Raw genomic sequence first — 24,429 nt, 5'->3', positions numbered from 1 at the left:
AAAAAGCCCTAATTCCACAGTCAAGACAGAGGAAAACTTTTGGTAAAAGCTCATTCTGGGCTCAATGAGAAAGTCTGTGAGCAAGAAGAAGCCATTTAAAAAAAACCAACCCAACCTGAAACATAACACACGGAAAAGGGGAAGGCCAGACAGCAACTGACATAAATTAGACATTATAAAATAGAGAGAACTGTTAAGGAAAGCTTTGTCGCTAGCAAAACTACTGGTAATAGGAAAGGGATTTTTGATCTTTCATTCCTTGCTTTAAATAAAAAATAAACAAAGAAATCTTACTAATAGTACTGTTCCATGCTAGATAAAAATGGTGAAAATGCAAGTGACACAGAACAGAGGAAATCAGTCAACAAATACTTCCAATTCTATATTCAGAAAGAAACAGGATGTGGCAGTCATACGAAAATAGCAACTTCTATCCAGTACCTTAGTATCAAAGTGGGAGATTAGACAACATCTACTAGGGATGTATATTTTTAAGTCAGCAAAGAAACAGGAGTCCTAAGAGAGTTCACTAACAAGCTCTCTAGCCCATTGATTCAGATTTTAATTAAAACTTGGGATATTAGAGAAATACCTTAAGACATTCATGACAGTATTCCCAAAAGGCAAATGAAATGACTCAATGTCAAAATTATGGAAAAGTTGTTGAGATGAAGAATTAGTGAATGAAAAATAAAACCTATAACCCAAAGGTTTTATGAAATACATATTTTTGTAGGAAAAAAAAAAGAAAAAACCCAAACCCTAATTTAATTCTTAGATGACATTATACATTTGGTTTAACAAAGGGGACTGCATAGGTGCAACATACTTAAATTTTTGTAAGGCATTGACCTAGCACCATAAGTCAAAAAGATTTACTGTACATAATCACATACTAAGAGGATTAAGAAATGCCTAGCCTGCGAGTCTCAAAAAGAAGCTAATAAAAAGTTGCACTGAATGATGCTTTTCAAGTTAGTGTAGGTCAGATGCAATATAGCATTTTCAACCTGGATCTGAAAGTAAAAAATAACAACTGATACAGTTTGGGGGGTGACAAAACTGGGAAAGCGGCGAGTAACCTGGCCCATCAGTAAGCCAGGTCCAGTCCCTTCACACAAACTGGACTTCGGTACAGGCTCACGTGAAGTATCTAGGAAGTAAGAACTCAGACCGTACCTGTAGAAAGCGGGAAACTCTGTCACGGAAAGCCGAGACTTCAGATGATCTAGGGGTCACACCAGACAAGCAGCTAACGTGAGCTCCCGTATAACGCTGCGAGAAAAGGGCAAACGCAATCCTCTGCAGACTTAAGGCAAAGGGCAGGGGGACCTTGTCCATGGCACTGGGGCTTGAACACTCAGTTCCGAAAGGAACGTCTTTTACAAGGTACTGAAAAATTTGACAAGATGTAGAAAGAAAAGACAAGAATAATTCATGGGCTGGAGGAAATCCCTTACAGTGGAAGATTTAAGGAGTTCCACCTATTTAGCTTGTCAAAAAGTGGATTGAGAAGTAACAATAGTGTTTAAATACCAGTCCAGGGGAAAAAGCCCCACTGTGCTCTAACGCTCTCTGAAACAGCAGGATGGATGTAGCCAGAACTAGTAACTGGAAGCCAAAGCCAGACAGATCCAAAGGATAAATCTGGCTTAAGTATTTAAACAGTGAGAACATGAAGCCCTTGCAGCAGGCTACCAAGGGAAGGGATTCTCTGTGTCCCAGTGCCTCAAAATCAAGCCAATGCATTTTGTCAACACATACTTCAAATACACATTAGTTTTTGGGGCTCAGTACAGGATAAATGGGTTGAAATGTCACCTGTAAAACGCAGGAGTCAAATCAGACAGCTTTTTCTAAGCCTAACCTACGGATCTACAGAACACTCCCAACTGCTCGCAGCCAACCCTGGTGACTAAACGCAGAGAAAAAGGTTTCTGCCACAGGCTCCACAGGTGCAGAGCACAGAGGGCAGAGCTCCTCGCTGTCCTTATGCAAACCGCAAGGCTGCCCAAAGGCAGGGATGTGCCTACCCTCACGTCCGCCCGCACAGCCGCTCGGGACTCACAGCGGCAAGATGGTCATGCAGTGGTCTGGTGCAGGGGGAAGGAACACACGTCACAGGGGCAGGGTGCTCACAGCAGCACCTTCAAGGAGCCTTTTACACCAATTTATTTCTATACAAGGTGGTTTAAAAAAAAAAAAAAAGCCCCTATTGGTTGTTGATACAGAAGTCTGGGATTCTATAGGCTTTGGGTGGGTGATTGATTTTAAATCCCAACAACACATGCTTTTTCCCTTGCCTTCTCATTCTTTTCTGAGTCAGCCTCCATGATCCAAAGAAACTAACAAGTGACACACAAGACTAGTAGTCATGTGGACCAAAAAAAAAAACCAACAAAAAAAAGGGGGAAGGAGAATTGAAGACGAAGAGAAAGGGAAAAACAAACGAAGAGTGAAAATAAAAATTCGCCAGGATAATGCGTTTTATAAACACAGAGATAGAAACAGTTACAGCAAGGACAGAGCGGGCCAGGGGTGGGGAATAGATATTTATATATATATATATATAAATTCAAGGGGCCTTCAGTTTATTCTTGTTGGCTCCCCCTTCTCATTAGATTGGTCTCTCTGTGGGGATCTTCATCCCCTTCTCTCCACTGTCCACCTTTTGGGGATTCTCTCCCATGACCAGGGTCCAGAAGAGGCCACCACTGCCATGTGAGTCCAGCCCGTCTTGGCAAGAGGGAGCCTGGGAGAGCACTGACGGGAGGTGAGCAGGAGAAGCTAGCCTTTCCCTGCCTCCTGCCGGCTCCTTAAAAAGACTGGTCTATTCCTCCTCCTCCTTCCCTTTGGGAAACTGGGGGCAGGACAGGCGCGCGAGAGTCAGAACTGCTGTCGTTCCGCTTTTCAGGAAAGGGAGTAGAGAGAAGGGTGATGATTATTTTGGCAGTCTCTTACCCTCCCTCCAGTTGCTTTTTGGTTTGTTGTTGATGCCTGCAGGCTTTTCTGAGGAGGTGGTGGGGGGAAGCAGAAGGGAGAGGAGGAGGAGTACAAGCTGCTAGGACATCATCCACAACGGGCAGGAAGAGCAATGAGCAGGAACCCACATTCCTACAGGGCCTCGGCCATTGTGCTGCTCAGACAGCTGGGAGAGAGGCAGCAGCCAGTTCAGACAGACTCCTCTCTATTGCTCTCCACCAGGGGAGGAGAAAGAGTGCAATACTCCACAGCCCTTGGGCAGTGTAGGCACCTGTCCGGCCCAGAGAACATGCCTCGCCTCTCCCCCCGCTGCCCCGCCACTGGTCTCACCTTCCACTGGGGAGAAGGAGGTTTCTCCCATCCAGTCCTTGGGGCAGGACGAGCGACCCCTCCTCCCTTTCACAAGCAGGAGGGACAGGAATGGATATTTCTCTCTTAGACACTCAAGGAAATCCTCAAAAAAAACCCCATCCAGCTGTGAACCCTGCCACATTCTTCTGTGGCCTGCTGAAAACATGTGTCCGAGCCCCTGTACGTACAAGGACCGTCTCTCCATCCCATCCACCATGCATGTCTCAACACGCACCCCCCCTTCATACTCATCCTACAGTGAGAGAGAAAGCAAAACGGGGGCCTTTCTTTGGGTTTGAAAGGAGGGGCTCTTGCATGAGGAAGTGATCCCAGCACAGGAAAGGGGCTCTTGCACAAGGAAGCATCCTCCTACCAGGCAGGCTGTTGCACAGAAGGAGCACCCCCTTGAGTCAGGCTGTTGTTCAAAGGGCTGCCATGAACAGGGTTACACGGCCAGAAGAGGCTGTTGCAGGAGGAGAGGCCGGAGACTGTTGCACAAGGAGGGCCGCTGCACAAGCGGTGCCCCTGGGCGCAGGCTATGCACAAGAGGCTTTCTGCTCCCTGGGTTGAGGTCTCTCTAGGAGCTGGAGAGGTGCTCCACTTGGATGGCGCTGGTGCTGACAGTGAGGCAGATGTCCTTGTGATGCTCTGAAGTCTTGTAAGGAGTCAGGTCAAAGGAGCACTGGGGGGGAGGGTTGGGTTGGTTAGTGTCTCCAGAAGGGCCCCCTGCTGCCCCCCCGCCCTGCGGCTGGAAGTGCTGCTGCTGCTGAGAGGCCTGGGCTTGCGCCTGAACCACCTGCTGCTGTGGGTCAGGGATGTTGTGTTTCCGCATGTGCTTCATCAGGTACGTCTCCTGCAACAAGAAGAACGGCACAAAACGAGGGGATGACGTTTGCAAAAGCCAAAGCCAACTGGCAGCGACACGACAGCTCAGGGGGCTGCTCCTGTTGGACCTGAAGGAGCTGCTCCCTGGGAAGCGTGTGCGCTTCTGCTACCCCCCCAGGGCAGCAAACACTCACCGAGGTGTAGGCCCGGCTGCAGATGGAGCAGGTGTAGACCTTGGCGTGTTTCACTGTGTGTGTAGCCAGGTGTACCTCCAACGAGGCGGCATCCGTGTACGCACGGTGGCAGTTGTGGCACTTGAAAGGTTTGTCTTTGTTGTGCTGCCGTCTGTGGGACTGGAGGGGGGGGGACACAGCGGGGTGGAGGAAGGAGAAAGCAAGAGCAGGGAAGGGAGTGAGTATTAATACTGGAGAAGGCTTTCCCTCTGACACCCCCTTCCAGCCAGGCCCCCAAGCTCCCTAGGTCCCCATCTGCTGAGGGAGGTACGCCTGGCTCCTAGAGTAGAGGACAGAGCTTCTCCCTCCAGCCCACCACATCTTCCCTACAGATGCCCTTTTTTCTCAGGCATACTAACAAGGCATTTGAAGAGCAGAATCTCCTAACTCTCCACAACCCCCATCTTCTCAGTCTTCATGCAACTTTCTCAGGCTTTTTCTCTCCTCTTCTGCCTCACCACACATTTGCTGCCCGCATCTGTCACTGCCCTTCAGGGCAGGATCTCCTTTAACCACCCGCAGGCATTTACAGCTCTTTGCCATTTGGCACGCCTTACAGTTCCCGTCCTCCAGGATACTGCAACAGGACACACCACTTCTGCTTCCCTAAATCCCTACTCTTATGCCCTCCATTTTACTGTAAAACAAACCCCCAAACCTATCAGATATCCAGATTTTATTCCGTGAGACATTTAGCAACGTCTTGTCCCAGCTGAGTTAGAAAACTCTGAAGAACAGATGGGAGGAACTTTACCAATGTCTCACAGCTTTCAAGTGAAGTTTACAATTTTACAGGATGTGACTGTTTACGTGACTTCTTTGGGTCACTAGTGCCACAAAACCCAGGAATCTCTCCCCGCCCAGGGCTTCAACAGCTTTCTATATTCTATATTCTTTCACTCTCCTCCCAGCTGCCCCAATTTCTCCATCTCGTCCACCACAGGCAAGTAGTCTCTCTTGCCACTTGACAGCTACCCTTGCGACCCTCACTGGTGAGCAGGACAAGCCCAGCCCCTTACCTGCAGGTTGGAAAGCTGGGTGAAAGCCTTTTCACACCCAGGGTGAGCGCATTTGTAGGGTCGGTCCCCGGTGTGGATACTGTTGAGGAGGAAGAGCACAAATGGGAGGCAGTGAGCATGCAGGCAGCGCAGACTGCCAGGGCCTGATGCTGCGATCAAATCTCACAGCCACTCAGGAGAGCAGGGAAGGGGACGATGTTGCCTCCAGATGCTGTTCTGTCTGGACAAAGAGAGCTCTGCCCAGCTCCTGTGTCCAGCTAGAAGTTAGAGAAGATAGGCAGTCAAGCAGCTTTCAGAGTGACTAGGACTGAGGAGCCAGAGCTTATGAATGCCTGCCCAGCTCGGCATGAAGTGAGTTGGGAAGGGGTCTGGAGGTCCAGGCTCCCTGCTCCAAGCTCAGGAGTCCTGTATGACCAAGAGGAGCCTGTTCTCCTGCTTCTGCAGTACCACGAAAACAGCTCTGTTCCTTCTCAGGATAGACACTCCAACACTTTTCCCTTTACATTATCAGGCCGAGCTCAGCTACAGCGTTCATCTGTCCCTGTCCCCCTGCAATGCCAGAAGCTTCCACACGCTCAGTCCAACCCCCGTGCTGCCAGGCTGGGATCCCCTACGGCCAATGCCTCTCTCTCTCTATGGCTCTCTCTCTCTGTGCCCCCCGCGGTGCAAGACCAAGGATCCCCAGGGACAGCACGTGCCCACCTCAGCCCTGACGTGGTCAGTGTCTCCTGCGCAGCCTCCACTCCGTCCACTCTGGTGGGTCCCCTCCTTCTGGGGGTGCAGCCGGCCGCATTCCCCGCCCGCCCCCCGCATGCTTGGCGCGCGTGCTCCACAGGTGCATGCCGGCAGCGCGGGGGGGCCAGGGCCAGGCCCCCAGTTGGAGCAGTGAGGACACTGGTGCGGCTTGACAATCGCCGTGTGGAGCTTGGAGTGGATCCTGCCGAAGAGGAGGAGGAGCAGCAGCAGTTGGACACGACCGCCATCTGGCTAGTGCTGATGGAATGAGGGCACAAAGGGGGTGGGACAGCACCACGCTATCTGCTACATGGAGGAACTCCAAACACGGCATGAGCTCGCTCGGTCTCAAACCGTGCTCCCCTTGGATTCAAGAGACCGTGGTCTGTCCGCACCGGGGGAGGATCCAGAGAGAGGAACTATAGAGTTTGGACTGAGGGGCATTGGCAGAGCTGTGTGTGGGAAGCCTATGGCTGAAATAGCAGGGGGGCTGCAAGCCTGGACTGAGACGTTTGGCAGAACTACGCTGGGGTGACAGGGAGCAATCCTCCTACGCCCACTCTACTCTCACTCTGACACAACCAGCCCTACCCTCTGTCGGAAAGCATCACTCCATTGCAGACACCCCTTAGGGTGAGCAGCGCTAACCTCTGTGCACACCCAGCCCCTCACAGCAAGTGACAAGTCTCACGTGTCGGATACCACTACTACTGGTTTATGGTGTACAAAGACCTGGCCTGCCTGTGGAAAACAGCAAGGTCTCCCCAGGCAGTCGCCCACTGAGGGTGCTCACAGCATGCTGGGATGACGGCAACATGCAGTGCGGAGGGCCCCCAGCCTCCTCTGGCCCTTACCGTGTGTGCTGCTGCAGGTGGGAGAGCTGGCGGAAGGCCTTCTGGCAGTAGCTGCACGTGTAGGGCTTGGCCCCTGAGTGGATGCGAATGTGCTGGGCCAGGTAGGAGCTGTTGGCGAAGCTCTTGGAGCAGTGAGGACACTTGTGTGGCTTTGTCTCCGTATGGGACTTGGAGTGGATCTGCATCTCCGACTTGGAGTAGAAGGTCAGCGAACACATCCGGCACCTGGGACCGGGGTGAGGGGAAGAGACAGTGTCACACGGGGGCAAACCCCAATATTTATCAACTCTAACTGGATAGGGTCTTCCACAATGAGTGAAGAAGGGACACTTTCTCACTATGTGGTTCTGGGGAGGTTTTACCCGGGACACTGTGCTTGGCAGCAAGTAATTAAGCCAGGAACTGGCAGAAGAGACCAAATGATACCTTGCAGCCAGATAAATAAAGGTCTTGGAAGAATCAAAGAGGTTTAAACAAGGGGTAATGGCTTTAAACTAAAAGAGGGTAGATTTAGACTAGATAAAGCGAAGAATTTTTTTTACGATGAGGGTGGTGAAACACTGGAGCAGGTTGCCCAGAGAGGTGGTAGATGCCCCATTCCTGGAAACATTCAAGGTCAGGTTGGACAGGGCTCTGAGCAACCTGATCTAGTTGAAGATGTCCCTGCTCATTGCAGGGGGTTGGACTAGATGACCTTTAAAGGTCCCTTCCAACCCAAACTATTCTATGATTAGGCTTACAAGGGAGACAGGGCAGCACTTTTGAAATTTTCCAACAGAAATCTGAAGGGTACAGGAATAATAATTCCCAGACAAAAAACTACTTTGTTCATCTATAATTTATTTCAGTAAAAAAAACGGTTGGAAAACCTGGAAATCCCAGGCTAAGGTTTATCTTCATAATAAAAGCTAATTCCATGTACTGTTAAGTCTGCAAAAGCAGTTATGACCAAACCCACTTAACTCTGCTCCCATTTTGGAAAAGACACTCAAGTATTTAGAATACAAAATGCTGAAAATAACACCACTGCGGCTTTCCTAGTGGGTCTCACAAAGATACTCTGAATATCAAAAGTGGTATTTCACTTCTACCTTACTGATGTGATGCAAAATGTTTTGTCTGGGAGTTTGGACCCATCTGTTCCCATAATGATCAGAAACGTATTTGGTAACACAGACTCTTTGAACGGGAAGAAGCAGTTGGCATCTATTTGCTATGGATGCTGCTGTTAAAAACTGTTCCTCCATCATGACACCAGGCTGTTAAGAGAAGCTTGCACTGTTACACAATTCAAGATGGTAAAAGCTTTTGTGGTTGATAATTTGACAGAGAGATAGAGGCTGCATCCAAGTTACTGGACCTTCTTTTTTTTTTTTAAAAAAAAAAAGAAACAAAAAGCATGTGCCAACCAAGGGGCAGAGTTAAGGTTTCTCTGAACTTAGTTTTTCCATTTGCAGACATCTCAATTAAACAAGACAAAACTGAACTTCCAGGGTCACATTTAAGAGAAAAAATGCCACCCAGAAGTCTGGCTAACATGAATTCAACCTTCACAACAGGCTGACTTCTGTTTTTGTCTGGGAATTTCCTTAAGTTTTACGAGTTTACAAAACCGCTCAGTGACAAAAGTCTCTGCAGGTATTACAAGCCACAGAGAGTCGATCCTGCTCTTCCCCCATATCCACCTCCTCCCAGGAGGATACTTCATTACATCTACTATTGTGACTACTGACGTAGGAGCCAGAAGCTTTACGAAGTGTGCAGTCTGATTTGCGTACATAATTTAGGCAACATTTATCCAGCACCTACCTTAACTTCCAAAGGCCCTTCCAAGCCACAGCTTGATTTTAAACTATTTAACTGGAAGCAAGGCCTCCCTAGCAAGCACTCTACCACACACCTGCCATCACATTTTTTTTTTCCTCTCCATCACTGTTCTTTTACATTCATTATCATCTCTAACAGTTGTTCCCACATTCCCTACCTTCATCTTTCTCTTAATCCACTTTAATTGCAAACCCTAACAGACCATGCAAGCTAACACATCCTTACATAAATCCCCCCTCGCACACACAACAATCCCTTCTGGAATCAACAAACAGAAGCAATTTGACTGTTTATCCCTAGGCCTATTAAAGATAGGAGGAATAAAAAGGAACATCAGAATCATCTTTTAAAAAAAGTAGCTCTTGGTTTATAAACCAATCTCCAAACACTTGTGCAGTTTGTTCCAGACTTTTTGAAACGTTTTAAGCTAGACTTGAATACGGCATATGCATTTTGCAGTTATCAAGTCACACTTGCAGAATGAGGATTGTATCCTTGAAAGCAGCAACACTAGAAAGAACTTTGAGGTGAATACTGAACTGAAAAATACCTCAGAGTTGCCAAGTCCAGTTCCTTGCTAATGCAAGCAATTATGGCATAATCTCATGCATGACTTTTATCAAGCTCCTTCTCAGCAGGCGCTTACTTCCATTACTCTCCATTGAACTCTGTTCCACTATATCAGTCCTCTGACGAGGAACCATTCAATCGAGAACAAGCTCCCAGTGCGATGCTGTGCTAATACGGCTAACAAAGGGGAGTAGCAGGTATCATTTCTGTAAACAGGAATGGTGCAACTATTCTTGCAACAGCATGTCTAATTCTGAAGTCCACGTAGTCAACAATTATTGAAAAACTTAGACAAGTTCAGCAAACTTAAAGAATGATGGCGTGTGGAAAATCACCTTCACAGTAAAGATTCACTGAGCCCAGTCTATCTAGGTTTGGAGAAAAGATAGCTTGGTCAATACCCATATAAATTATGTAGGGAGAAAAATGTCAATTACTAGGGGCTTGTTTTATGAGCCGAGAAAGGTATAATTAGAAACAATAACTAACAGCGGAAGTTAAAAAATCCAAGAGGAAATAGGATCTTTCCAACCATGAGAATAATGCATCTTTGGAACAAAGCTCAGAGGCTACAGTATGGTCTCAGTCACTTGGACCCTACAATCAATGTTTTGAAAATCCAGCTACCTTTCTGAGAGAAATACCTTTCTAGAAGTTTTGCTGTAGCTTAAATACAGTGCTGGGAACTAATCTCTTCTGTGCTGTACACATGACTATATTTTAAGCAGTCTGTTCTGAAAAATTCATGAACTTTACTATGTCATCGAGTCTAAGTAGTCCCATGCACTAAATCTGTAGTGCCATAAAGCCATCCACTTTATTTTCCATAACTTCTGTGCATTCTTTCCTTTACTTATTTGCTTTGTCAGGTATCTGCCTTAAGGTCAGAAATTCCCTAGAATAAACTTTAATGAAGAGAAACAGACTGAATGTCCTTTTCCATTTTCAAAATAAAATTATAAAGAAGGTATTTCAAAACCTCTCCCACACTTGCATAAAAATAGAAGATAAATCTGTTAGCAAAACCCCTCCCCCCAAACCAAACCCCTCTTGTCTGAATTTAGCAGCTGTAGGCACTCCAGTATTGTTTTTCAAACAATATTTAAAAAGAAAGTATCTCAAGGACTCATTTTCCAATCATCTAATTAGCATCAGCCCTTAGAGGGCAAGAATGTTATGTAGCATTAACAAATTCATGAGCCTTATGAGTTAAAAAAAAGCCCTGGAATAGAGCAGAAAGCTGCATTTCAGAGAGTTTTATATTGTGTGGTATCAGGCATTTTCAAGGGAACAAATGATCCATTTAATTAAGGGCTTCACATTCTGCCTCAGACAACATCAAATATTAAAGGGGAAGATGCAATCAGCCCTCTAGTGGGCAAATATGGATTCAAAAAAAATGTTAAATCTATCCGGATAATGATGTGGTGGGTTGAGAACATCACATCTGACACTGGCAGCGTTTCAGTATTGTACTTCAGTGAAATTCACCTGGCTGGGGAGAGGAAAAGTTGGGAATGCTCCTTGCTAAGCATGAACAAAACACTATATGAAATAATTGATTTTTTTCCCCCTCTGTTTAATATCCATTTTTAATCTTTTCTCCCCATTGTGATTCTAAACTACCACCACTTCCACTGTATTCTTTCTGAGAGCAAGTAACAGAAATGACTGCAGCATTCCCATTGACAGTGTGACACAACATCCTCACAGCTGCTTGTTACGGCTCTGCAAATTTAGACAGCCTAGGAGAACATATACTTAATAACACGGAGGTGTATCTCCATATAAATAGTTAATTTAGTACCCAGTCATATGCCAAAGATCAAAAGTAACCCCTTTCAATGTTTATAGTAATTTCTTTTTACAGGGAATCTGCAGGGAAATAAAGTGAGACATTCAGACAATGTTCATGTTAGACAGAAACACCCTCAAAAATCATGAAATGCCAGTAAAAGGTGGATGTACAATTCTAATTCTGCTTCCATATGAAAGTCATCATGATGAGTCATAAACAAAATGATGCTTATAGCAACTAGACTACAACTCAGTGGCACACAGTGCCATATTTTTTCCCACTTTTCATGGAATGTTCCGCCTCATTCATCAGATGCTGTTATAAGATAAAATACCATGTGAACTACCAGCTCATAGTAAAATTTGCCTAACACGGATTAGCAGCATTTTTCAATCAAGTGCTTAATTAATCAGTATCATAGTTGTGAAAACTATGTAAGCTGCTACATGGCTTTGAGAATTCAAATTCCTCGTATCTCCTGAGATTAGTCTTAGAAGTTAATTGAGCCCTTGCTTCTTCTGTTAGGCTACAAATACAAGTTGGACCACAAGTTAAAAAAAAACAAAAATCAAATCAGGAAGGTCTGAAGTTAAACTAGATGATAACAGTAAGTTTAGGCTGCCAGAGTCAGCAGTTCATTTAGCAAGGAAAGAAATGTACTGCCTTTGCAATGCAGAGTTAATGAAGGAACTAATGCAAGCATAGCATAATAATGGATGCACGGTTTGTGATAAATGCTCATTTAACCCTCGTGTTCCCCAATTTTTTTTAAAGCTGAAGTTAAACATTTTCTTGCTAATATTTTGTAAGAGGCAGGGGAAAGGAGACAGAGCTAACATCCCAGATATGCAGCTAGAAAACTCAGGGAAGACTTAAATAAAGCCAGTGAGTATGAAGATGCCAAATGAAAGCATATGAATTGTACCACTGCTTCCACACTTCTACACCCAGCCTCAACTCCTATTCAAAAATTAACATCACGCTTCCATTTACTGATTTACACTACTGGCATATATACCATCCAACCTATCAGCTACACTCAAGAGATCTCAGTCAACTCATTTCCACAGTCCTTCGGTCACTTGGTGGCTTGATAAGGCTACAGAAAAATCACACTCTCCTGGCAAGGCAGCAAGTGTTTTCAAATGTTCCCACCATATAGCACTTTTCCAGTTCTCAGATTTGAGGGCATCCCTGCACTTTGTCCATTTTTCCAAATGATCTTTTGTGGTATTTCGGCGTGCTTTACAAGTTGCCTGTCTTCTTTCAATGACTCCAGCTTTCAAGAATTCTGCCACAGCATCGCACTGGGAGCTCACATGATGTCACTTAATTCCTCAAAGTCTTTTTCACAGTCATTGCTTTCCAGGATACTGTTTCCCAATATTCCTTATCTTTAGATCAAAGATATTCAGTGGTATCCAACAGGACACTTCTGTCTGATATTGTTTTCCACTGCATTCAAACACGTAGGTCTCAATCCCTGACTGCTGGAGAAGTCACATAGTATTACCCAAAAGGCAAAGTCTTCCATTGGGCTCTAGTAAAATACATTTTGTTTGAATAGTTCCAGTTTAACGACCACATAAAACTTCCTTTTTTTTTTTTTTTAGCTATCAACCTGTAAATTATCAGCCATAACTTTCTGTTGACCTCCAAATCATTGAATAACATCATGCCTAAGACCTTGTCTACCAATTTTTGCAATCAGTCACCATCAGCAAAAAGACTAGCAAAACAATAAAACATAACAAGGGGTTTCCTAGTATAGTGATAACATGCAAAAGCTAAAATTAAAAGAATAAAAAAGACCCAGGAGAAAGCACTAGCAAATTTGGAAACACCAGAATTAAGGTCATCTATGTCACCATAATTTGGCTCCGCAATGCAGGTGCGCTCTGATACAGTCTTATTGACTGTTTCCACAGAACTGCATCCTTATTATGTTGCACAGACAGATACTTAACAAGCAACTGTTAGTTCTTTCATCACTGCTCTGTGTACAGCCTCAAGCCTCGTCGACCACATGCAATTCCAACCTCATGAAGCAGAATCACTCATCTGTTGTACCCTTCACAGAACTATCAGTGCTCCATAAGTACTCATCTATCCCCACAATGTCCCTGGTTTATTTTTTCTAAGGGAAGGGAGTGACAAGAGACAGATGAATGAAACACAGTAAGACAGATATACCCACTAATTCCGAGGGACCAAACTGATACCTATCACCACTTTTTTTCCTTTAAAGGAAAATTCATATCGTATAACATTGAAATCACAGCTCCTATAGATTTCTATGCTACACCTATGCGATGCAACACTTCTGCAAAGCAAAACAAGGTCTGACATGTAACAGAGGACTATTCAATGATACTTGAGAAAAGATTACAGTTTTGGGAACAGCAAATGTTAATTATTTCAGGATAACTGTCTGTGCATGCGGCAAATGCAAATCCACTGAAGACTAGGTCTAACTCATATTTGCACATGCTTCAAGGCAAGATTATCCGCAGCTCTGAACCACATGGCTGTAGGATACCATAGCAAATCTGCAGCAGAGGAAAGCATAATCTACAATTCTTCAGATTAGCAGTCAATTGCCTTCCCCAAATCATCTTTCTCTATTCTGCTACCCCATGTCAATGTATATACATTTTATTTTTTTTTTTTTTTTTTAGTAAAACACTCCTTTCAGGTTTTCTGAGTAAGCATGCAGGACTCTGACAGGCTGTCACGTACACAACCATAATCACATAATCAAACATGGTATCAAAGTGCATTGACTCAATAGGGTGAAACTAAAGTGTGATCAGATACTATGTGTGTCAGAATAGTTTCGAAGTTCTCTCCCCAGTTGAAATTGTAACTGCCTCCCGCATTCCCTTGCACAAACTCATTCCATTGAGATGGGAGTAACATGTGCTAAAATTAAAACTCATGACTGCAGAACCTTTACTGTTAATTCCTTCTGCTTGGCGCTGTGACGAACTGAGAGAGTGCACGTGCACGTGCGTGTGCACACACACAGAGAGACATCTCAGCAGAAGGGAGAGAACTTTTCATAACACAAGTTTTTACCTTGTTATATTCTGAGGCATGTGGTCAGTCTTAATTCTGACATTGTCTAACCTCCAAGCACAGCATTCACGTACGGAGCAAAGCTTATGTGTACAAGCTGCGTGTGTACATAGGGATGTGCATGTGTACCAGTTCTCCTTAGAGTTTTGAGATCATAAGCCAATTTCAACCAAAACTGGAAAAGGGGTAAGGATCTTAAAGTCACCACAAGTCTCAAAAATACACAGCTCTGGAAAGAAGAGAGACCCTCTTGGAGCCCCCTGCTGAGGGAAAGGCTAGTAAGCTCACCCTTGATTAGACATCAGAGAATCCACACAGGAGAGAGCCGCTGGAAACCAGGCTTCATTAGTTCCGCTGCTCACGGAACTACTTGTTAAAAAAAGCAAACAGAAATTCCAACATGTGGCATCATACTGACACCCACGTTGGTCATCAGCAATCTTAAGATCCATTGCACAGACCTCTGCCACTGCAGCTAGGATGATAAATGACAGCAACTGTAGTTTGTCACCTTTTTCTAGCCTGAGAGGGGGATGAGGTTCTTTGCCAGAGGAGGTCAGGTTCTTGTGCTGACATCAGAGACATGGCAAAATTTAGAAATATTTGGTTTATTATTTCTAGGCTTTGGAGGGAATGTGATCAAACTTTCTGCCTGACTCTTAAAACTTAATTCACCCTTTGCCCTTAACCTTCTAGGCTGTAGCGATCCCTCTCTCCTGCACCAAGACTCAGGCCCAAGCTCTTTACCCACATGCCCCAGCCTCTGTATCCTCTACTGCAGTGGCTCTTCCCCCTTTCATTCCCTCAATTACTTTAACATTTGTCTCATCTCCCCCATGCTTCTATTTGTCTGCCCACATCCCATGCTCTTGTCCCCGTCTGTTCTGCTAATTCTAGGTATCTCCTCATTCTCCAGCCCTAGCAGATCTGGTTCTTTCTTCCTCCTGTCAGTCTTGGCCCTTCACAGCTTATCTCTGTGCCATCTCTCCCTTGCAAATATGCTCCCCATCACATCCTCTGCTGCGCTCCCTAGTTTGTAGGCTCTTGTCTTTTCTCTCTCCTCCTTTCCGATTCCTATCTCTGCCCTACCAAGTTTCCAGACTTCCTGGACACCAGGCCGTGCCCATATCTCATTTTCATCCTACTACTTTTGAACCAAGCAGCATCTTCCAGCACCTTGCCTTTGTGCCCATCAGAAGGGGGAGGTTACTGTCAACACTGGGCACAAAAGACTCCCTTCTGAAGCAGCACAGCTGTGACTGAAGGAAAAGCACACTTGCCCCTTCAGCACTAGTCTAGAAGATGCTTATCGCTGCAGAGAGAGTACACATGTAGTCCAGCCTCACGAGAGAGGTTAGAAACTGAGAGAGGTTAGAGCACATTTATCTCTTCTGTGGAGATAGACAGTCTGGTCAGTGCCTGGAGTCATGCAAGCTTCAAGAAACATCAAAGAGAATATAATCTTTGCATGTTTCAACTACCAAACTATAAAGCATCTCAGAGCATACTTAACACATTTTTTCCAAGCTTAGAACTTGGCCAAGTTTGACCATATTTTCACAGATATATGTGGCTTACAAAAGCCATAACCACCAGATTTCAAATCTATTCAAAACCATGTGAAGTTCACTAAACAGCAGTTCTAAATCCAGTATAGGGCAGAAAGAAAGGCATAATATGAGATGTGCCTGAGAACATGCTCACCTGCTGTATTCAAACCACTGGCTCCCCTTGTATCCCTAATTTCCTCACTAAAGAGGGCCTCCATCCAGCTTCTTCACACTCTACGGCTCAACTCTGCTTCTTGCTAAGCCTTCTCAGGTTTCTGTGCACTTTTTCACCCTGGACTTACCTCAGAAGCTTCCTATGTCTCTCAACTGCTTATTGTCTCCCAAACCTCCTCCTGTTCCAACAACCTAGTGAAAGTAGGGAAACTCAGAACTAGCAGTGGGGAACACAGATCTGGTTGGTTATACTATGATGTCAAGGTCCTTATCAAGCCTGCAACTTTTCTGTTGGAATCCTAGGCTTCAAAGCACAGCTTGCAAAACCATTCCAGACTAGAAACTGGTATTTGTCCTAGCCTTTACAAATTTAATACTGGAACCAAGCAATGCCTATAAAGAGCTCTCCTCCTCTTGTAAACAAGAAACTGTTTTGAGAACTGTTTGTCAGAGAGGGAGAACTAATGAGCTGGCCCAGATAGGCTAAACCACTTCATCAAAGTCATTCACTGATCACATCAAATCACAAACTTTTAAAAGTGCAACAGATACAGGCACCAAAGCAGTACTAAGAAACTGTTTCCACTCTCTCCAGAACCTATGCTCACTCTCTCTTCATCAGCACCTTGTAAAGTACTGAGAAGAAGCCATGTGCTTCACACTGCCAACATCTTACAAGAAAGACTCTTGATGCTGATCTCATTTTCCATGGAAAAAGTAAATTCTACGAAGATCTCATTAACAAAGAGCTGACAATGAATCCAGACAAGACTGAAGTGACGCTATGCATGAAGGAAAACTCTTCATAGGACCGGTTTTGATGCTGTCCCCTGCTTCTAATGGCACCAAGCAAAGCACCAAGGACTCTGCCAGACTAATCCTAAGGCTAGATGTCCAAGATCTGCAAGCAACACCATCATCAGCAAAAGCCTCACACCTTCTCCTACAACAAAAAAAATCTAGTGGGAAAGCTTCTTGCACCACTGTGGCAGCCGACTACTAATTCCCTTCTAGAGATGATACAGTAGCAAAACAGCTGCTACTTGTTGGAGCGGGAATCTCTACCTTCAGTAGGGAATGGGACAAGTTGCAACACATGTATCACCTTTGTGCTCCAATTCCTTCCAAGTCTGCCTTGCTGTGCTGCCCACTGAAGGCCTTACTCTGGCTTCACCAACACACTAGGTGTCAGGAATTAGGGAAATCAGCCACCTGCCCAGGCACTCAGGACAAGAGAGCTCACAGAGCTCAAAAAGAAACTTAAAACAAAAAAATAATTAAATTTGACAAAATAATCGCAGGCTTCAGAAATTTAGCTATTAAAAAAAAAGTCTATAGCACAACTCCTTTCAGGCATCTGACAAGACTGTCCTCAGTGTATCACCATAAGAATCAGTGAACTCATGCAAGTGTAGACATATGAATACCACAAGCAACTCCTCCTCCAGCCTCAAAAGGGAGCAGGAGTAGATGAACCTCACCCACAGTCTTAATTTAGCTGGGATACGTCTGCATACTGTAGTAACGGGAACTACCCAAATCATCCTCTAGAATGCAGAAGGAACCCAGGAGTCCTCAAAGTTTAAACTAGCAAATCTTTTCATATGTATATTACAAAGAAACAATTTTAGTGTATTTCTCCACAGTTTTCTCTCCCACAGCTACAAGAGAAGACAGCATTTTCCTTTATTTTTTCAACAATTATTTTTTAGTTCTAGACTTGCACGTGGAAAGCATCAGCCAAAGACAAGATTCCCAAGGAGGGCAGAAATACTCCTTGGTGGTCTTCAATAAATCTCTATTTCGCTGTCTTGCACCTTAGCACTGCACAGAGAGAGGCCTGATTGGGATGGGGGCTGGAGGAAGAGGCAGAGGTATCATGCTCCGATTAAACGTGAAGACAGGAAATCTTCCTGATTACATGTTCCTACATATAAACTCATTCTTTTTTTCCTGCTGTCTTTTTCATGAGCTGTTACACAGACTATGCGTGTTCATAAAGTTTCTGCTGAGTCACTCCACCTGGTCTTGGGCATTTTTTTCCAAACTTACAAGTAAACAAGGAGCTATAATTAAAGCCTTGGTTCAGCTTTAATTCTAGTGTTCACTGCCAATTGTGTCCCCTGTAAATACATATTTAACAACCTAATTAGCAACCCAGACTGTAAGCAGCTTGAGTAGTGTGGAATTGTGGCTATGGACCAAAATAAATGGTGGGATTACAAATAGCAAACTACCTAACACTCCCACCCCTCTTCGCCATACGCTGATTATATTTTCAAAGTGGAAGAACTGGGACACTGGGTAAGAGAATAAAAAGGCCGATCCAAGCTCTGGTTTTGTACCCATTTAAACTGTATTGATTTAAAAATGTAAACGTTTTTAAAATGCTATAGTTAAAAATGAACCAGTGCCTGGGCTGAATGCACTGATTCTGTGTAGATGCCTTCATATTGTTACGACTTAATTCCAGAAACATAACTAAATCTGTACCAAAAAAAAAAAAAGAGGGTCTAGGATGGTTAAAGGGAAACTGCTTGAGACAGGATCATGGGCACGTAGTAGGGAAGTGAGAAGAGCTAGGGACCATCTCCTATTTCTGTTTCCATCTGGCTACTACTTTGCCTCTTATTGATCTTAATCATCCCTCAGAAACACCTATCACTAAATCACCCATACATGCTCCTGCTTCCCAACTAACACAGACCATCACATTTCCTCCCTAGCACTTGCCTGCTCTGTCCAGTTCTCACCTTCTCTAAAACACCCACACTCCTTATCCTCTTGTTTAAGTATTCCCTCCTAGTTAATCTTTCCCTTTCCCACCAGTTACTTGTAAACTCAAGCCACAACCCTCCAAGCTCAGAAACCCAACCTCAGAGCTCAGAACTCTCCCCCTCTTATCTGATACCCCTAGAGCCCAGAAACACTCTTATACCTAGTTCAGAAATACACTACTTTTCTGTTTTGTTGGGAATGCTGAAATAGGAAATCACAAGGGGCAATGCACACAGGAGCAGACACTATCACCACAGTTCACTTCCTGCTCTGTGTGCCTCCAGTTTGTAGTCTTTACACTGGACAGACTGGAGTCCTAATTCAGGAGCACCCAGGTACGCTAGGGCTCTCAGCTACACCAGAAGTGCTCCAGTTGCACCAGACAGTACTGCAGAATGCAGTACACCAGCCATACTACCTGGCTGTGGCATCAAGGATACGGTTCAGTCTCCATAACATGCTGGTCATTAACTAAACTAGTAACATTAACATCTGTATATTCAGGAAATCAAGTTTGTCCACTAAGAAGGAGATCCTTGGTTTTGAGTCAACCCACCAGCTTGCAAACAATCCTGATTAGACAGAAAACTCAACTCTTTCTGCAGCTGAAAGATTCTCTACTCAGGGACGCTACAGGGAAAAGGCAGAGATCTCTTTTTTTCCCCACGTAACCCTCTGAAGGGTTAAATACACCCCCATCCCCATGCAATGTTACAGTCAAGGTTCAACCCCGCTCCCCACCTGTATGTCTTGCCATCCTTGTGCTGGTCCTCATCATCCTCGTTTGACAGCACAAAGGGGTCGCTCATCTCTGGCAGCCCTGACTCCTGCAATCGTTTCTTCTTCCGGCCCCGGGGCGGTTTGGGGGCAACTCCCCCACCCCCGCCACCCCCACCACCTTCAGAGAGGGTGGTTGTCCCTTTCTTGGACAGGTCAGGAACCACCTGGAGGGCTGCCTGGGAGCCAGGGGGTAGCGCAGAGACAATCATGGGAGCTGAGATGGGAAAGGTTTGGGCAGAGGAGGCTGTGGTCACCAGGGAACCTGATGGGGAAGTTATCACCAGACCAGGACCTGCAAAGAAAGAAAGATGAAGTCAGTTATTACATCTCTAATTACATCCGACCTCCTTATCCCACAGAAGCGAGCTTTATACACCTACTGTTGACTACAACCCAAACAGAAGAGTAGCTTACCCTCCCCAACACACTCCCAGTCTTCGCTGCTCAAAGTCAAACTTCCAAAAAGAAGGTGGATGCATGGAGTGCCTACAGATTCACAGTGAAACCATGCCAAGGCAGTCCACACCATCAGTAAGGCTAGGAATAACCTACAGCCTAAAAACAATTCTCCACGACCCCCAGTCCCCCCATCCCAGAGTCTCCTTCCTATGTTGCCAAAGTCTTTGGAGTCCGCTACCTGCTGTCATGAGCCCAGCAGACTGCACTGGTACCACGGTGATGTTCTGAGTCACAGGGGCTTGGCTGTGTGGTGTCAGCTGCTCCGGCTTGGTGTCTGAGTCCATGGAGATACCAGCGGGTAGGGCGACAGAAGTGGGTACTGTCAGCAAGGCAGGGTAGTGGGGGGGAGCCAGGCTGCAGCCCTTCTCTGTGGGCAATAGCTGCTCCTTCATCTTGTTAATAAACATGGTGTTCTCAATCTAAACAGGTGGGAAGAAGAGCTTTTAGAATACCCTGGCACAGCTTCTCACAGCAGTTGGCTGAGCAAGAAATGCTACAGAAACACTTATCATGCACACACTTCTAACAGGAAGCAAGACCAGTGAATTAGGTTGGAAGACAAAGATCTTACCTGTCCTGAGACGGTGGGCACTGCTGGCCAGAAGTACGGGGAGGAGTTGAAATGAGATTCTTCCATCCTAGCTGGGCACAGGGGGGAAGAGGAAGGGGGGAAGGGAAGAGGAATGGAGGAGAAGGAAGACAGACAGACAGACACACACACAGAAAGAACATTAAACCCAAAGAGGCTCCAACATGGAACTGACTCAGTCTAACACTGTGACAGTTCCTTAATCTCCCCTTTCTTACTTGAGCAACTTCTCCCCACTGTTGAGCTATCTGCCCAAATCAAAAAAATTATTTTCAGGGGAAAAAGGTGTCTGCTATTCCTGCTATTCCCACAGGCTTGGGTCCATCTCAAACACCTCTTGCCCAATAGTCCTCCATGCAAAAAAAAAGAAAAAAAAAAAAAAGACTGACTACAAACCCAGAACACCTCCAAAATTCCCCGATTATCAACCACCCAAGTACAAGGCAAAAATGATGAAGTCTGTGCATCTGCAACCAGGCAAATACAGCTGAAAATCATTTTTCACTGTCACAGACAGTCTAACCCCACAAGCAGTGAAAATTTTGGACCCTGCCTGTCCCTCCACCCCATCTCAACACTAAGGACCCAGATGCAGCAAGGGGACATTAGCATTGTGTTACACAGGAAGAAAGACAGGCAGAAAGAGGGAAACAGACTTGCCCAAGATAACAGACAGCCACAGCAGACCAAGAAGTCAAACTTAGGGCTCCTAACTTCCTGCTGCCCACTGCTCTGACCACTCCAGCCCCACTCGTGGAAGAATCCCGGAAATATCACTCAATATTCCTGACAGACAAGATCCTCCTGTCTCATCCAATAAGACTAGGCAGCAGGAAAACAACCTGCCTACCCTGCTCCTGAGATACCCTAGTTCCAAGTGAGATCATGTCACAGCTTTCGATGGTCCATTTCGTTCCCATCTTTGGGACAAGATTCTGTGGGAGTCGGTCCCCAGTCAAGTGCCCACTGCTCCATCTCAACTCTCCATGCAGTCAGAGGACCAGTTAGACATCAAAAGATGGCCCTCTGAAGACAGAAGCGTAATCTCTTAAGGAGCACGTGGCTGAAGAAGCCCTTTCCATTCTAATCCTTACATTCCTCTGTGTAATAGCATTAGTGGACAAAGTTTGTTACACTCGTGAAAACACTATTCAAAAACTAAAGAAATTCACAAAAGAGTATTTTCTGAAGCAGAAGGCGCACCCATTCCTGAACAAATATGGCAAAACTGGTAGGTAAAAAACATGTGGTAAAAACTATGCTCAGAGAACATCTGGCAGAGCAAGCTGCTTAGAGAAAGCAAGCACTGTAGGTTTCTCATGCAGCTACCTGCAAATTGTCCCACTCCTATTTCTGTTATGATGTGGCAGTAGTCTAATTAATGAGTAAATACTGTTTCTGAAGGGCCTATCTCAGTCATCAGGTAAGCTGAGGAGCATGCCCCAAGTAGCATGAAACACTTACTTTCCAGAAGTATATTAGGGCAGAATAAATACATGTGGAATTGCTGCGTGTGAGCCAAAATGCAAAGATAATTTTCCTCTATGTAGAGAAGCAGTATTTAAATGAACCAAATTACCTGATAATTTTGTTTTTATGAATTGCTCACGCAACAGCAAAGCCAAGTATTCCTGCCTCACTCACTCACTACAAATCAACCAATAAACACACTTAAGGATGAATTATTTACCTTGCAACGGTGGCATGCAGTCAGACTGCCAGCTGCCTGACTGAATTACTCTGGATTTACATTACTGTGATTCAATCAGAATCTGATGGGGCAAGACTTTTACCTTCCTTCCTCTGCTTTCTTTTCTGAGCCAAATTAATTAAGTACACTGCCCACAGCAAGGCCCTATGTATGTAATGCTTAATTACACGACTTTTTTTCTTTCACAGGACAGGTACATATGAAGAGATAACACATTCTTGGCAATTAAGCACCACCTGAATCACGAGGGTTTTTTTGTTTGGAATGCCAAGTTTGGGTTTTGGGGTTTTTGTTTGTTTGGTTTTGTTTTTTAAATAAGCCTTTATTTGCTTAGCTTCCACATCAAAAACATCAAAGTGAACCTGATTCTGTAAAAACATGAAGTCTCACATAATAATCAGACGCATTTTCCAAATAAATTTTGTAATTGTCCAAGACTCCCTTAGATTCAACTGTGAACTTCAGGAGTTAAACAGAAAAATGCCAATTTAAACAAAAATCTCACAACAGCTTTCTTATTTAAAGAGTACAAGTTATGAAAGGCGACTCCATTTCCAGATTCTAAAATCCAGACTAGCACAGGCGAGGGCACTCAGTGGCTGCCTGTCTCCATCTAGTCCCCTACCAGAACTTCACAGAGCATCTAACTTTTGTTTGCTCAGTTTACAAAGTGTGCAACTCAAAAGAAAGCTCTTAGTGATTCTCAAAAGATGACTACACTATTTTTGTTAAACTCTCTTAGAATCCACCTCCCCAACCAAAAATCTTCATGCTTGAGTGGATATTTGGCCTCAAAACTTTTGGCTTGAAAGGCTGAAGTGTGATGAAGTTATAAGAATGTGGAGGAAAAGAAGAAATGGTGTAAGAGTTGAAGCTTTCATGCAGTCTCACTAGCAAGCCAGTCTTCCAAAGGGAGAAAACAAAGATAAGATTCCTCCACCAAACTACTGCCCTAATACCCCCAGCTGTCCCTCCCCTACCCCGCTTTTAGCCTAAAGGATATTTTGAAAACATGCACCCCTATTCACAGCCCCCACTTTAACACTGCTCACACTTACTTTACCAGAACTCTGCACGTAACCCTTCCAATTGCTCTATAACTACCAGACATGGGCTGGAGCTTCAACCCTGTACCACAGCACGTTCCCACTGCAGTGCCTTCATCATCCCAGCTTCCACAAACAGGCCAGAGATGGGACCTTCTTCCTATTCACCAGTCTAGTATCAGACAGATGTCAACGTACCCTCCTGATATAAACCAAAAACACCTTCTATGTACAGACCACAAATGTACATACACCAAATAAACAACTGAGTGAACCAGAGAACTCACAAGGGACAAGGAATCTGGAGTTTAGATCTCAGAGTACTTCACAGAATCACATACTTAACGTGCTGGACTTATACTTCTTTGCAGGTCATCACTTTAATCATAAACAGATAAAAGCATGTGCAAGTATACGGTGAGGTAGAGGCTGTGTTTCTGGAAGGCACAATCAAGGTTGGATATGCAGGTATTTAGAGGTTGGTTGACTTTTAATATTGTTTTCTTTATTCTCCAGATATCTAGTTTTTATTTTCCATTCAGTGTAGAGTTTTCAGTTGACAAAAGGCCCTGAATATGACACTCGGAACCATTTACAGGGTCGTTTTACGACTGCTCAAGATCTTTGTTCAATAACGAGGAGCTTTTAAGCTTAATTGCTGCAAAATACTAAGGATGCCGAAGGCCACACAGGCTATTAAGTCAAATTCAAAAATGCCTCCACGAAGCTCATAAACACCCAAAAGTTCAAGCGCTGCTACATCTTTAGAACGAGCACATCTGGATGCACATCAGGAATACCCCAAACGTGACGGACAAAGTCCCGAATCCCAAACCCGCACACCAGAGCTAGAACAACTTTGGTGCCGTTCCCTGACACACGCGTAGCCTCCACCCCAACCGACTGAGCCTCAGTGGGAACAGGTGCCTGGCAGGGGACGTACCCTGCGCCTCAGCTCCTCCCAGCCAGTCAATCCCCTCTCCCGCATCCCGCAGCACTTCGAGCCCCCCAACGCCGGGACCCGCGGCCCATCCCGTCCCGTCCGTGTGCCCTCCCAACCCCCGCCCCCC

General features: G+C 45.0%; 1 protein-coding gene across 1 annotated transcript; it reads right to left on the bottom strand.

Moving 5' to 3' along the window:
• Nucleotides 1-259: 259 nt before the first annotated feature.
• Nucleotides 260-23,562, bottom strand: ZNF384 (zinc finger protein 384). The gene is made up of 8 exons (XM_009892495.1): nt 23,372-23,562; nt 20,585-20,651; nt 20,192-20,432; nt 19,516-19,846; nt 7,000-7,224; nt 5,411-5,489; nt 4,353-4,511; nt 260-4,186 (listed from the first exon to the last, which is right to left on the bottom strand). Exons 1-8 carry the CDS (start codon nt 23,422-23,424, stop codon nt 3,911-3,913), a joined length of 1,431 nt encoding a protein of 476 aa, XP_009890797.1. The 5' UTR covers nt 23,425-23,562; the 3' UTR covers nt 260-3,910.
• Nucleotides 23,563-24,429: the final 867 nt, after the last annotated feature.

Source organism: Charadrius vociferus, unplaced genomic scaffold, assembly GCF_000708025.1.
Source record: "Charadrius vociferus isolate BGI_N301 unplaced genomic scaffold, ASM70802v2 scaffold301, whole genome shotgun sequence".
NCBI lineage: Eukaryota > Metazoa > Chordata > Aves > Charadriiformes > Charadriidae > Charadrius > Charadrius vociferus.
The sequence above is the reverse complement of the archived record's forward strand: the minus strand, read 5'-3'. Positions and strand labels throughout refer to the sequence as shown.